The sequence below is a fragment of the Kryptolebias marmoratus genome, linkage group LG8, assembly GCF_001649575.2.
Source record: "Kryptolebias marmoratus isolate JLee-2015 linkage group LG8, ASM164957v2, whole genome shotgun sequence".
Classification (NCBI taxonomy): Eukaryota; Metazoa; Chordata; class Actinopteri; order Cyprinodontiformes; family Rivulidae; genus Kryptolebias; species Kryptolebias marmoratus.
The window spans coordinates 16529191-16545103 of record NC_051437.1 but is presented as its reverse complement, the minus strand read 5'-3'; the positions used below and the strand labels follow the sequence as shown (position 1 = coordinate 16545103).

The following is a 15913-nucleotide window of genomic DNA, read 5'->3' as shown; positions in this document are numbered from 1 at the left end:
CCCCCCCCCCGATATAGACTGTCTGCATCACCAATTCAATTCAATTCAATTCAAAAATACTTTATTAATCCCAAAGGGAAATTAAATAAAATTTAATTGTGACACCGCTGTTTGTTTTGTGTTTCTGGGACCGAGGCTCCTGTGTGGTGGCAGTGGTGCCCCCTGGTGGCGGTGTCCTGTGTTTTTCTTTTTTTTTGAGCGCCCCCTTTTTTGTTTGCTGTGTTTTGTTGAGTGCAGGGTGATCCCTTTTCTACACTGCATGTCGCCCTCTTCTTCTCACGACCTCCCCTACTAGTAAACCTCAGTTTCCTCTCATTAAGTATCAGCCAAAGTTTTTTAGCATTTAAAATTGCATCCATAAAAATCCTCCCTATTTTAGGATATTGCTAAATTAAATTATGAAATCCTTTCTGAATGTTCTTTTGTGTTGTTTGGCCCTCCAATAAACATTGTGGAATTTATTTGAATCAAACGTGTGTTCTTTTTGTTTCTATTTAGATTTCCTGGAGTGTAATTCCAGGTGGTGTTGTTGGTGCAAATTGTTCATACACTTAATATCTTCCATTTTAAGTGTTTCATATTTTTAAAGAAGGACCCAAACTCCAGATTTCTCTATCTGTCTATCTTTAAATGATTTGAGACCATAAATCATGCCTCAATCACATCTCGTCTGGATTATTTTATTCTTTCTATACTGGTTTAAAGCAGCTGCAAGCTGTTCAAACTGCTGCAGCTTGCCTTCTGACAGGAAAGACGAAGTGTGATAACATCACACCTGCATGACTTCCTGTTCATGACAGAACTCGGTTAACCTTTTAAAGTCTTAATGGTATTGCACCACTTTGTCTGTCAGGACCTTTGCATCGTCACACTCCAGCCAGAGCTCTGAGGTCTAGTAATGAGTTGCTTTGAAACACACTCAGATCCAGAGGTGACAGAACCTTTTCAGTGCTGGCCCCCTACCACGTGGAACAGCCTCCCTTTGCGTGCGAAAAAAAAAAAAAAAAAGCTGCTGAAACTGTCAATCGTTTGGCTCCTAGTTCTAGTTGAGGACAATGAGCCTGCCACATGTCAACACTCGATGCTGATTTGGAAAGTTGGTTTCTTTATCCTACTGGGAACAGTCAAGAATTATTTTGAAACTCCTTCTGTGATACTGTACTTGAGCTCATTTTTATTGCTTTTACCTTACTCCTTATAATGATAGTCAACCAAAGTTGTTTTAAACATGCTAAATAAATAAACATAGATTTGACTTGGTTTGGAGTTATTTTAACACATATGAGGGCCCAAAGGCAGCTGATATGTTTCAAAAGAAAAATAAATACATTTGCCATGTATATAAACATGTTGTGTCAAAAATAATTATACAAAAATATGAAGATATGATAGATATGATAAGTCACCCTATAGTTTTGTAATTTCCAGGTGCAGGCTGTTTGATTCCAGGTTCCAGAAGCTGCTGAAACAGCCATCTTTTTTAAGCTGGATATAATAATTTTGGTTAATGCTGAATTTAAAGATTTTTTTAAACCAGAATCAAAAGCCACAGAATTTAGTAAAATATAGTTTTTATTAATAACCGTCATTTCAGGAGCATATCAATTCGTTGATGGCTGTTGTTTTATTGCGTAATGAATAACTTAGAGCACAAACAGAAAAATGGGCATGTGACAAATATAGTCACCAACAAAAAAAAAACAACATTTGTCAATGTTGTCCATGTTTCTGGGATGGCTGGGATGGGTGTGGTGTGCGTCTTCCTCATACAGCATCAGGACTGGGACGGCCAGGATGTTCGGGATGGACGTACAGAAGATGTGGAGGTGTTGGTACATTCTTTTTGTCCCTTCCGTTGTTTTTTTTCACACTTCTGCATAGCCAGCTGCAGCTTCTTCATTCACTTTCTTTAACACTGGAAGAAAGGTTTGAGGAACACAGAGATGGAGGGAGTTTTTATATGTCCAATGCGTTTACACACAAATTCATTCATTTCATGGGACATTACACTGATTTATATTTATTTCACATTTATAAAAAGTTATTATTTTTGTCCCTATGAAGGGACAAGTTTAGAGGGTCCTGTCCTAACAACATAAGAAATGCAATTGACAACTTACCTCCAAACATAAGACCTGGATTTTGCTGCTTCTTTAAAAGGCACTGATGGGAAGATAATGAAAGATGAGAGTTAAATGGGGTCCTTAAGGTGTTAATAACCACTTCAACCAGGAATGTTTGGGTAGATTGTGTTTGGATTTCTTTATAAAGGTCTCTACGTCTGCAAGACCCAGCGAGTACTTTCAAAGATTGTCCGGCCATCCTTCCTCCTTAGAAGTCCTCAGCCAACTCATGGTAATATGAAGAGTTTGGCTGCGTGTCACATCATCTGGAGTCATTTCAAAGGCTGTGCTGACATCACCGCTGTCCCCCCAAGGTGCTCCCTGCCTGATCCTTCATTATCCCTCTTGAGAGGGCCCTTTTTATCTTTGGTTGTTCCTTATGGGCCCACATCTTGACACTCACTGCATCACTCGTGGAGCACAGTGTGCACTTGGCATGAAACCTGTCTTTTGATAATGTGATCACAGAGGGACGGCTGTAAGTACACATGTGAACACATCGAAGATACACTGAGTTCTGATCACTTTGGCTTCATTTAGGGTTGGTTGGGAAGGCTTGTGAGCCCTATTACAGTGTAATGTGGACACACACATGTCCCTGACTGCAATGAAGCATAACAAATGCATCCACTAATATATCTGCTCACAGCAAACAATTAGGACAGAAACGGAGGAGGTTCAGTTTTTCTTTGTTTCTTCCTTGAAGGAATGTTAAAATCTGTTCATATACTGAAAAATGCAAAGTAAACAAACAAAACCCAACTGATTTGTGAAAACTGTTTTATATATTTACACATTTAAACACTTTTTACTTCAGATTTCTTTTCCATTTATTAGTCTAGAAACCACCTGGTTAAGAACAGTTAACTAGGTATAATTAGGCCCTGCTGCAAACAATGTGTACAGAAGAGATCAGAGAACAAAGTTCTGTTCTTTACCTCTGGACATTTTGGTTTATTTCCCTTTTTCTTTGTTGGCCTCTGGAAGAATAACCTCTGTTGGGAGAGAAATATAGAAATAAAGAAAAGCGATTATTTTCAAATGAATTTACATTTGCTACAGCACAGGGCACACAAGAACGCCAGCCTGAATGATTGACAGCCTATTGATACGTACGTTTGACCTCCAGTTTGCAGGACACAGTGGCTTCTCCCTGGGCGTTCTTGGCCCTGCAGGTGTACACACCACCGTCAAAGCTGCACGGCTTACGGATCTCGAGGGAGCAAATGCCCTGGTTGGAAATCTGCCGAAACTTGGGGTCGTCACCAATGATCATCTGATTCTTTAACCACTCGATTTTAGGCTGTAAGAAGGGAAAAAATTTAGTCAAGAACTGAGCTATTAATGAGCTCATGTTTATGTTTGCCATCTGGGAAGCTGCCTTTATGATTTCAGTTCAGTACAGATTTTTATTGCCAGACAATATAAAGTTCTATTTGCACCAAGTCAGCATGAGTTTACATTACAAATACTGAGTGCATTCCTATTGAGTCAGCCGGTCGATGACACAGATAGAAGTGATGACGAGCAGAGAAGAAAAGAGCTGCCTCTTAAAAACATTTGCTGGTGGGAGGAGGAATCACTGTAAATCATAGACAACCTATCAGCACGATCTAAGTTTATTGTGTCATTTAACAGCTGGCAACATAAATGTGCAACACAGACCAAAAAAAAAACAGAAAAAATGCCTACTGTTCAAAACAGAGCATATCATTTATTATATTCAGCTGACTAACTGACTTTATTCATCACGTTTGGATCTTAGAGGCAAAATTAATTTGTTTTGCTTACATCAGTCACATGGTCTAGCTGGTTTAGCCACTTGATCTGAACGGGTTGGCTGATAACACCAGCTGATATGCTGATTAAAATGGGCTGGGTGGTCACAAACCACACCACCAAATGTAAATAATATAAAGCAGAGGAAAACAGGACTGTTTAAGTTCCAATATATGTCAAAATAGAGTCTTGTCATCCATTGTGGAGGGGGCCTTATGGAGGCGATCACACCTGCTGATGATTACTTAATCAAGGAGTATTTAATTAGCCACACCTGGCTGCTGCTGTCCTTCCTAATTACTATGGAAGGGTAAATTCATTATAGTTTCGCCTGTGCTGCTTCTGCATTTTGGCTCCGAGTTTGTTCAGTGTATAAAAAAACAGTGTAATATGGCATGTGTTGTTGTTCATCTGAGCCTGTATTTATATGTAATTTTAAGACCTGAAAGGGATTAGATGAGATTTTACATCTTACTACATAAAACCTTTGATTTAAAAGAGTGTGCATTGACCACATCTAAATTAGTTGGAATTTCAATATTATAAATTTATGTTACTAAAATTATTGTAATCATACCTTTCTAATCATGGGTTTTTAATGTTCTCCATTAGAGTCATCCTCTACTTTCATGTCATTGGATGGTACAGAGATTGTCTTTCACACTGATAAAGGAAGCTATGCTGCAGTCTGGATGGGTGGCAAAAATAGGACCTAATGTGATTGGGCAACATATCCATGTAAACATGACAGTCCATCGAGCTTAACCTCTTATCTGTCTCTTTGGTGTGCTCCTCTCTCAGCTTCTAATGTAGTCTCTTCTTCTATATCTGACCACTCTTTATCAGAGGCAGAAGGATAACATATCAGTCTACTGGACAAGCCTTTCTGCTGTATCTCATCAACAGTGCTTCAGAATCTGTCGCAAAGAGGAAAGCAGCTTCATAACCAAGGGTTAAATATTTAAAACTTATTTAGGACGGAATTTTAACTTACAGTATTTCTACAAAAGCAAAAAAAAATAAAGATAAAAAAAAAACAGGAACGCAAGAACAATTGTTAGAGAACGTGCACAAAACAGAAACTAAAGGAAAATTGTATTTCATTTTTGTGATTTATAATGATGTAAAAACTCCTGCAGTTTGTGTCTGCTGAAATAAAAGGATTAATCCGTAACAGGATATTTAAAGGGCATAAATGAAAGTAGTATTATGTGCTTCTTTGTGCATGATCCTTCACAGATGATTAATAAATTTATGTGAACATGTATTAAAGATTTAAAGCTTTACACTCCTATTACTCAAATAGTTATTTTCTCTGCTATTTCCTAAATCCCCAACAGGCTATCTTGAGCCCACACCAAGCTCTTCGTGCCTGCCCTGGAATGGCACTCTTGGTCTGCATTAGGAATCAGCAGTGGGTATCACATTTGTGCTAGGTTGCTTCCTCGACTTTGTCACAACCAGCATGTCTAGTCTTGCTTTAAATTTTCTATGATCAAGCGACGTCAGTGCGCCTGGGCTCCATGTTATGGATATGTTAGCAGTGCTGCCACTACGCTTCACCCAGGACCCTAATAGGCTGCCCACTACATTTATTTTTTTAATTTACTTTTATTTAGTCAGATAGTCTCATAGAGACAGGTAGTCTCATTTGCAAGAGAGACCTGTAATGCAGAAAATCAGTTACATAACAATAACAACACAGTAATCATAAAACACTGTCTTGACATTTAAAAGGGAGCAGAGTTTAAACTGAACATTCCTAATATGTGCCTGCAGACCTCACCAAGACCCTACAAAGAACATACATGTTCTGGAGGATAGTTTACATCACAGTGGGATTGTTATTTACTGCAAAGAGGGCCTGACATCACAACTATGTCTATGCTGTCACCAAAATCACATCAAACATTTATGATTCAGACATTTATGTCTCTTGTTATTTTCATCACAACATTTAAATAAAAAATGTGTATTTTTGTGTGTGTGTGTGGGTAGTTTCTAGTTACTAACTCTTCCCAGATATTTTCCATTAAGTCCTCTCTCTTTTTTTTTTTGGCTATTTCTTGCTGCCTTTGTGGTCACACTCAAGGACGATCCGGAAAGTTGTGGCAGTTTGATTTATCTCATCCGCACTGACATATGCAGACCATCCATCCACAGCTGTCTTTCAGCTTTCACCAAGGACATCACGTGCAGCTGCATTTCCACCCTGGCTTCCCACCTAATCTGTCCGTTGAACAACTGTAAGGATAATACTAACAAGAACTGCAGCTGCCAAGAAGAGTGAGAAACATGCCAAACTTCAGACAGACATGCCAGTGCGAGTCCTGCTCAGCGGTGGGTCTCTTCAGCTGTAAAAATACCATGTCATCCCAAGAAGGACACTAGCAATGAGTACTGAGGACTCTTGATCAACTGGTACCATTTTGAAAGTGTTTGTGGTTGAAATATCCACAGGCTTAAGGACAAATGGTACCAGTAACCCTCTACTATTTGTGACATGTTTGCCTACATTTGAGCTTAGAACAAGAGATGCCCTGAAAACCACAAGTAAATAATATAATGAAAACATTTAATTTACATTTTCACGCAAAGGATGACAATGAACAGAATGTGTTCTTGCACTTTACTTTTTACCCATACTTATTTAGCTGTGGTGTTATAAAACAGCTTTCCTGAGCACATCTAACTTTCTCCCACAATATTGGCTGAAGCAGAAGGATATAACAAGCTGGCTGCTGTGACGTTAGAGGGAGCACTTGAAATAATCACATCAGTTCATGTCAGGAAATAAAGAGCAAAATGTAGTGAGCAGCACAATCAAGGTTGATGTCAAGTTAATAGAATAAACACTGAAGATGCTGTCAAATAAGAAGTGTGCCTCAATTTAGTTTCAAATATTTGTTGAATTGTATGGCCTACTTAAGTAGTGCTCAGCTTTTTGTCTTAATAATACATAATAATATGTCATGTCATTAGGTTTTCTTTTCAGTTGTTTTGTCAGTAGTATCATTAAGTATCTGTATGGATAAGAAATTATGATTCCTGTATGAAAAGAAAGTTGGACAATTTAGCACGAACTCAGGAAGGAAAATATATATGCATATAATTAGGGGATATTCAAAAAAGGAACATTTTGATCCATAAACCTCTGAACATGAGTGCATGACTGACCTTGGGACTTCCACGAACAGAACACAGCAGCTTCGTCGTGTATCCCACGGTGGCTGCACGGTCGATGAGTGGGGTGGTGAACTTGGGTGCCTCGCTGAAGTCATGTTCCTGGAACTCAGGAGGCTTGTACACAATACCTGTTCACATACAACCATCACCTTATCTGAGTATCATTTGTAAAATCCTGATACAATACTAACAGAAGCCTTTACTTATTTATAGGTTGGTAATATTGACTGAGTGAACCAGTTGTTTTGCATGTTGGTGGTTCCCTCAGAGGGGGCTGACTTGTGTTAAAGTGATGGCACTCAGCATTTACTGAACAAAAGCAACTGTTGATAAGTGTAACAATGATATATAATATAAAGTAAAACTATGCAATGGTTCAGCAGAGGTAAGCGGGAACCAGAACAGATTATACAGTAATATCTTAGCAGACATTAGAAAACACGTAAGCCACGCCTACATTATTGGGCCAAAGCCAGGAAGGAAGTGACATACAGGCATTTCCATTCATTTTTCAGTGGCTTAAGCAAAGCTTTCTTTCAGCTAAAAGCCAGGATTTGGGGCCCAACAAACACCTCAGTACTTTTAGTTTAGTGGCAGATTTACACCGGTACATGTTTGGATTCCCCTGCTGTTACTTTAAGTAGTTATAAATTTACTCTAAGTGGTACTTTACAAGTGACCAAATGTGAGAGAGACAATTGGACGCACTCACATTTGAGTGTGTTCATTTGATTTAAAAAAAAAAGAAAACTTCAAGGAAGGTGCAACAAATATATTTCTTCTTTTAAAAACGCAGCAATAATACTGGAATGCCGCTATACATTGTTATATGTGACGAAGCTGCAGCATGCAGTCATTTAGTATTCAGTCAGTACCTTCAATGTATGAAACACAAAGTCAACTGATACAGACAGACCATCAGCAGAGACATTTCTCACACACACAGAGACATGCACACACACACACACACACACACACACACACACACACACACACAGAGCACATCACTTAATGGTTTCACAGGCTGTTAAATTCATGTGAAAGCTGAACGCTGGCCAGGAGTGTTAGCCACTTAGGTTTAAAGTAATGCCAAGGTCATTTCAACTCCTCAAGCACTCACTTTAATCTCTCACAGGCTAAATGCAGCTTATTACCATTTCCAGCAGTGCCACAGCTCTTCGTATAAACAAACAGAACCAGAGCATAAAGGTACTACATGCGTCAATAAAGTCACCTGTTTTCTGGATTGTGGCCGTCTTCTTGGTGACAGCGCTTTTCTCGCTCCGGCCCACTTGGTTCTCAGCGAACACCCTGAAGGAGTATGAGTTGCCCATGATGAGGTCTGTGATGGTGACAGACAGTCTGTGGTAGTGCTCCAACACTGAGAACCATTCCTGCAAGAGGTGGAGACACACCACAACAATTGCTTTAGCTCTTGTTTTTAGCAGTAACCTTTGTGTAAAATAAAAATTAGTACTACTCCACAGTACTACTTACCTTTTATAATATTTTCGTGACCTGTTTAATTTCTTGCTCTCTATTTAATTGTTTGTTTGTTTATCTGACTCTCTGTTAGCAAAATCTCTCACAAACTAGTGGACACATTTTAATGAAAGTCTCCGATAGTCATCATTGGATCATCTACAACTGATTAACCTTTGGAGTCAACCCAACACAAAAATGTCTGATTTTGGTATAAATCTTTGCAAGGTGGTGGGTGGGCTATATGCATTCCTTCAAGGAGTGCTAGTTTCATTTAAGGGTGTTTTTACAGTAAACAGGCATTATACCCCTGTTTTCTGATCAGCCTTCTGGACAGTGTATCCAGTGATCTCCGAGTTGCCATCATCTTTAGGGGGAGTCCACTCAATAGCAGCGTTGAAGCCCCATGCATCTACCAGCTTTATGCTTGCAGGAGGACCAGGAAGATCTGAGGACATATATTTTAGTGTCAGTATAACATCAAATATTCAAATCATACTTGTACGTAGCTTAGCAAGTTAACAGTTTTGCCCTACTGAAAACTACTTTTAACAGCAACTACTGCTAGCTGCTTCAAACTCTGAATCAGTGAGAATACTATTAGAGGTGACATTTATGCTGTTGGAGCAAGTTGCAAGATTCAGATGCAAGAAGTCAACATGTCAGATTCATTAGGATGCAACAAGTAAACATGTTGCGTCCACATTTTCTTGTTTTCATGATCGACCTAAACCATCTCATATATGACTCACCTACAACCTGAAGGGTGAAGTTTGCTTTGTCTTCAAAGCTGTCCACTTTAACCGTGATTTCATAAACACCGGAGTCCTCCCTCTGACCGCTGCGAATAAACATGATGCTGTCCCTGTCAGTATTCCTGATGTTGGCTCGTTTTGTATCCAATGGCTGACCATCCTTTAGCCAGACTATTCCAGGTTTAGGCTTTCCCTGAGGAGTTGAGTAAAGCAGCCCAAAACCCAAGGTTAAATTGAGCTTTATCAGGTTTTTTTTCTTTTAGAGTTTTCATTCATGTGTGCCAGCTTACAATGAATGGGATGACCAGGTTGATCTGCTCCCCAACCTTCTTGACGTATCGGGACCTGAGAGCGCGAGGCAAGCGGATCTTGGGTCGATCTGAAATGTTGAGGCAAATAGTTTATTCCCTGTATCATCCATATATCTTTTTTTTACTCATAATATGTGCACAGAAATGTTGTATTTCCTGTATTAAGTCATCCATTTTTCAGCATTCGCTAAAATTATCAGCCAACAGCACACAGGGGAACAAACATTGTGTAGATATCCAGGAGTTATAGCGGTGTAACTCAGCAGTGTAAGCTTCTCAGTTACACCACTTCTGAGTGGAAGAACAAACCTATAGTATCTGGGCAGGGAGAGGGAATACAGGAAAGCCCTGCATCCAGCAGCTCCTAAAATAGCTCTGGTGAGAAGAACGTCTTGGCTGAGCCCTTCCACATGCACCCTTGAGTCATGTGCAAAGACCCTGCAAGAAGACGTCATCACTTTCAACTGATCAGTATCACAGCTAGAGTCAGTTACAACGAGTGCCGCTCAATTTGTTCTGTGAACAGTCATGTGTATGGAATTGCATCTTGTGGGACTTTGTGCAACATCTACACCATCAGTATGCAGGCTGGTTTTCCTCAAGTATCATGAACAGCATCCTTTACATGATTCTGCATAAGCAGCAAATGTCTCAAAAGCTCAGTGGGCTTAAAAAGATACATCAACCGGTCCCCCTCCTGGTGTTTCTGCTGATCAACTTAGAACACCGTCTAAGCTCACACCTCATTGACTTCCTCTTCATCTTCCTCACGCAGCTATATTTTCTCCCCGTTCTGCCCAACACGTCTCATCAGCTCTTGTCCTAAACATTTGTCACCATATCATTGTTGCCAAAGCCGGGATCCGGCTTCTGAAGCCATCGTTCCCCAGGAAGATCAGGTCTGCTTCCAGATTTGGCTCAAACACTGATCCCCGATAATCAACAAACTTGCCGGCAATGCCCAGAAGCATCGCTGGAATTACAACATCCAGCAGCCACTGAGTGCTGCTGGAAACAATATGTAATCTGTCTTTGTCTCTGGATAAAAGGTCTTTGTGTGTGGGCTGTGGGGGTCTTTCAGCACATGTAGGACAGTCTGTCTTCATCAGCTTGTGCATGTGGCTGTGTGACTGACACAGAGCTGAATATACCACCCAGAATCCATCAATTAGGCTCATGTTTCACTCCTCTCAGTTGTCCAGCACTTCTGTTTGTACGACCGCACTTGTCCCTCAAAAGGTTTTTAATGTGTTCCCAGTGGTTTGAACCACAACCAGGAAATACAATCTGAGTCAATAAGCTGTTTATCTAAAAGTGGATAACATGGGTATGTCAGCTCAGGTTGACACCATGTCAGTGTAGCTTAGTGTTTGAAAGTGCTTTTAAAGCTGCATTTATTAATACAGGTTGAAGCAGGAGTGCAGAAGCAAATATGTAGAAGAACTTTTTTTTTTTAAAAAGGAGAGATATTTAAGATTTCATTTTATATCAACTTGCACTGGCCAAACTTCAAATAAAAATTCATCCATCCTTTCATTTTCTTTACCCACTTCTTTATTCTTGGTCTCAGGGAGCTGGTGCCTGTCTCCAGCAGTCACTATGTGAGAGGCAGGGGACACCCTGGACAGGTCGCAGGTCCATCACAGGGCCACGTAGAGACAAACAAGACAAACAACCATTTACACTTTCACTTAGGGATAATTTTAAGAGTTACTAATTAACCTAACTTGTATGTTTTTGGTCTGTAAACTGGAGTACCCAGAACAAACCCACGTGCACAGGGAGAACATGCAAACTCCACCCAGAAAGACCCCAGGTCGGGATGCGATCCTGCAACCTTCTTGCTAGGAGGGGACAGCTCTATCCACTTTTCCGCTGTGCCACCCTCGAATAAAAATACGGTTAATAATTAAGAGAATACATACAGTGAGGGATTTTTTCTCTGATTCTTAACTGTACTCTTCTACAGTGGAAAAAGAAAAAAGTTACAGCCTGAATAAACTTTTCTATAGGGTCTAATCAGTGCTTTAGATCACTGATCTCCCCCCCCCCACACACACACACACAGACATGTATTCAATAAAAATAATTGCCTGGGAAAGTAACTTGAGCATTTGACTGATTCAATAACTAATATTCACCACTCCTAAAATAGCTGAAAAAGTAAAGGCTACATCAGTTTCATATATTTAGTTTGCATGTATTATGTCACTTAGCTATATCTGAGAATTCAGTAAGGCTAGAGAGTCAGTGCCATAAATAAATTGGCAGGGAGTCTGCAGTGACAAGGGTAATATCAGTAAATCACATGACAACCAAAAGGCTCATTACCTAAATGTTTTTCTTTGCCCGACTGAAGCTGCCATTAAATCATCCTGAAGACTGACAGCACCAGACTCTTCGTGGGTGGATCGTCTCACTGCAGCACTCAGGATTGATGAAGCTTTCGTCAGTTTTAGCTGTGCCCAAAGCAATCTACTACAGCGTTTTAATCTCACCCAGTGGTGCTGATTTTTAATGAATTTAGGTCATAATGCCATTCACACAAGTGTGCTTTTAAAATACCCGGGTTTGTTAAATGCAAACACATTTCCAACCTGTTTTACACCCTAAATTTAAGAACTGGGGTTCAAAGCTTGTGGTCGTTGATTTAATAAAAGAAAAAAATAAGCTGTCAAATTAGATCTGAGCACTCAGTCGTGTCATTTGTGCTGAAAACTGCAGCCGCTTGTGAAGATATTAAAGTGAGAGCTTGATTTATGGCTAATGAAAGCACCTGTCAGCACCCGCAGGATTTACATCTGTGCAGTTCATCTGAGGCTGGTACTTAATACCACCTCCACCTTCACTGGTTGCAACAAGGGTATTTTAGGGATAGGTCATAAGTTACAGCTATCGGAGAACTCTTGACAGACATTTTATAAGTTGGCTTTACACCAGAGAAACTGTGAACTTTAGGAATTTCTGCACAGGACATGATGTGCAGTTGGACTTGCAGTTCAACAATAAGAGAAATTCTCTTTCCATTAAGCAATCATAAGTAGGCAGTGCTTTTTTTTTCTTTGTTCAAATCAGAAAACAAAAAAAGTTAGAAGTCCTTGACCTGAGGTGGTATGATGTTGGGTGTCACTCACCAACAATCTCGCGGATCGGCACAGGCTCCAGGAGTACACCAGGTTCACTGCGACCACCGGGGTTTACGGCCACCACTCGCACCCGCAGCAGGTCGCCTGCCGTCAGGTTCCTGATGCAGTAGCGGTTAGCCAGGGTCAGCTCCTCATTAGACACAATCCACTCAGTCGCTGCAGGGAAACACAAGATTTATGCTCATGTCAGGCTTTTGGGAGTAATTTTCACTTTTAAGTGCATCTGTCTCACGATAGTTTAAAAAAGGGGTGCGAATTTGCTCGTGTCAAATTTTCATTTCCAAAATGTTAAGTGCTCCTCAGTGGGACATGTTAATTGGTTTATCACCTGTCGACACACGATTTTACAAACAACCTGCCCATAAGCAGTACAGTAAGAGCCAACATGATGAAATTCTAGCTGGCACGCTGTCATCTGAGCAATTGAGCACTTCTAAAAGCAGTGTCAAGGGATACAGCGAGAGACAGCCACTGAACTGATGCCTGCCGTATACGGTCTGTACTCGGCAATGAATCTGTCTGCCCTCTGACACTCTGGAGACAGGTGCAGCTACACAACATACACACACACATATGTACACACACTTACTTCCATCCTTACAGTACTCGACAGTGTATCCATTCAAGCCAGACTCTCCAACAGTCTCCGGTGTTGTCCACTTGATGGTGAGGCTGCAGTCATTCACATCATCCACAGACACATCCAGAGGAGCACTGCTGGGGGCTGTAAACAGTGAAGTCATCACAAAGGTGAATGATAAGCTGGAGTTACAGTCAAATGTGCTGACTTCTGAAACTCAAAAGTAGTTTTTTCTTATGAATCATTCTGCAGATTTTGAAATAAAACACTATTTGTCTTGTACTGTCCATGTCTCTCTTTGGCTTTAGCTGGGTGAACAAAGCAGAACCGCGCTGCCGGATAAGGTGGTGTTACCTGCAGGAGGGGGAGGTGTGGGCGCTTTAGGTGGCTCCTCAACTACAGCAGCTTCTGCTGGAGCAGCTGTAATTCAACAAGCAGGAAGTTAACCAAACGCATTTTTTCCACATAGTGACAACTCAGTCTGCAATGGAAACCAATCTAGCAGTCACAATTCACCATTTGAGACACAATGCCATTTTTTATATGTGTGTTTCAATGTTGTTGTGTGTGTTTACCGTCTGCTGGAACATCTGTAGCTGGAGCATTGTCTTCAGCAGTGGAAGCAGAAGCTAGCATTAAAATGCAGTTAGAGAAGCCATTAAAACAATACTGGTGCGTGAAGTCAACAAGTTTCTTGCTAATTTGATCAACATGGATGCTACTGAGGCTAAGCAGCAGGACTGAGAATAGAAGAAAAAAAGCTAGCTTTAATCACTGAGATAATAAGTAATGCATTTATTAGAACAATATGAACAGCTGAGCTCAATTTGTTGTCGAAGAACCATTTAATGTTCAAAACCACAAACTTTAAGAGCTTTATAAACATGCAACAAGAAAACGCAGAAGCCTAAAAGGCATAAAGTTTACAGACAGAAACCAAACAGATTATAGGCAATAAACAGAAATAGTGTGACATATGGCACATGGTATTCAACAACAATCTAATACAACTTGTGTGTGAGGACTATAGTGAGTGTTGACTCTAAGTCTGAGGTGGTGAGCATACTTCTTCCTTTGTGGTATTAGCTGAAGTTAGAGGTTATAGATGCTGAGGTTAGCAGGCAAACTTTCTACTGAACACATCAAAGATAACAATCATCACCAAAGTACTGTATGCTAATAGGAATCTTTGCACGAGAGCTGCTTGAAACAAAACCATACATTTACATATACCAAGATGGTGCAGCAAACACCAGTGGTGGGTTCTGCTATTTACAGCTCACAGAAATCTCATGCATTCTGATATTCTACTTGTTTTATTAGCCACTGTTTCTGCGGGGGGCTGCAACTTTTTTTCTACCTGCGGGCTTGTCAATGGTCTACATGTATTGTAGTTAGAAACGAGTATCAAAGATGTTTAGTATAGATTTCATGGCACATTATGAAATCCACAACAGATCCTGAAAGAAAAGGGGGACTGACACAACTCTAGTTACTTTTCCATTGTGCAAAGTTGCAGAACATTAACCTTTAAATAAACAAATTACTCACAGAATCATATTGCTGACTTTAAACATAAAGCTTTGCAGTACACAAAGGCTTAATTTGACAGAATTAGGCATTTTGATTTTACAGCTGAAGGTGTCTAGTCATCTAGCTGCTGTCTTCTTTGCTTTCCTGAGGTAACATGTTTATCACTCTGAGTCAACAGAGCACAGCCTTGTTAATAGATACAAAACATTTTGCACCCAGAATCTGTATTCTGCTCCTTTACTGGTTTTAGAGGCTTTGGAAATGAAGATCAAGATAACATGCAGCACAACTTTGGACCTGATGCAAAGCTGCATGCAAGTGTAGAAAACAATCTCACATAATCTTTTGATTAGATAACTAATTAACTGTATATATACATGATGACATAAAAATATATAATTCATTAAATAATAATTTACTCAAAAATTCTGCGTAACTTTTATAGTCATGCTGAAGATGCCAGTTTAGCCTCCTTCATATAGACTAAAAAACACTGTAACATTTTTTTAGACAAAACTTAAGTCTGATGCTAAATGTGAACAGTTAGTTTTGCTTTCTCCTCGGTTCCTATGAGGTCTTCAGATACCTGGAGTCGTTGCTTCAGCCACTGGGGTTTCTTCTGCTGGAGCCACTGGAGCTGCTTCCCCCCCGGCTGCAGGGACCCCCTCAGCCGGGTTCTCTGCAGGTGGAGCGGGCTCGGGCTTGGGCTCCGGGGCAGGCTCGGGTGCCTTCTGTACAGCCTTCTTGGCTGCAGACTTTTTGATGGGAGCAGGTTTGCTCGGCATCGCGCTGACAGACTGTGTTCTGTATCAGGATACAGAGGAGCTCTCACTAACATATATATATGTACACGCACACACACACACACACACACACACACACACACACACTAAGGCAGAGTTGGAGGGCTTTAAGAGAACTCCACCCAATCAGACCCTCCCACTCACTTCAGTCACATCTTTGCGTCCTCTTCCAGACTATGGAAGTCCATTCCAGCCACAATGAAGAAAAAAACAAA

The 15913-nt window shown here is 40.4% G+C and overlaps 1 protein-coding gene across 2 annotated transcripts; it reads right to left on the bottom strand.

Annotated features, from left to right (window-relative positions):
* Nucleotides 1-1554: 1554 nt before the first annotated feature.
* Nucleotides 1555-15753, bottom strand: mybpha (myosin binding protein Ha). Of its 2 annotated transcripts, XM_017415193.2 has the most exons (14): nucleotides 15482-15753; nucleotides 13938-13991; nucleotides 13717-13782; nucleotides 13372-13506; nucleotides 12771-12938; nucleotides 9616-9704; nucleotides 9323-9518; nucleotides 8879-9018; nucleotides 8323-8482; nucleotides 7080-7216; nucleotides 3240-3426; nucleotides 3062-3118; nucleotides 2121-2163; nucleotides 1555-1915 (listed from the first exon to the last, which is right to left on the bottom strand). In XM_017415193.2, exons 1-12 carry the CDS (start codon nucleotides 15678-15680, stop codon nucleotides 3078-3080), a joined length of 1572 nt encoding a protein of 523 aa, XP_017270682.1. In that variant the 5' UTR covers nucleotides 15681-15753; the 3' UTR covers nucleotides 1555-1915; nucleotides 2121-2163; nucleotides 3062-3077. The 2 variants fall into 2 exon arrangements, with proteins under 2 accessions (XP_017270682.1, XP_024861461.1); XM_025005693.2 differs by lacking the exon at nucleotides 13938-13991 and having other exon boundaries at nucleotides 15482-15710.
* Nucleotides 15754-15913: the final 160 nt, after the last annotated feature.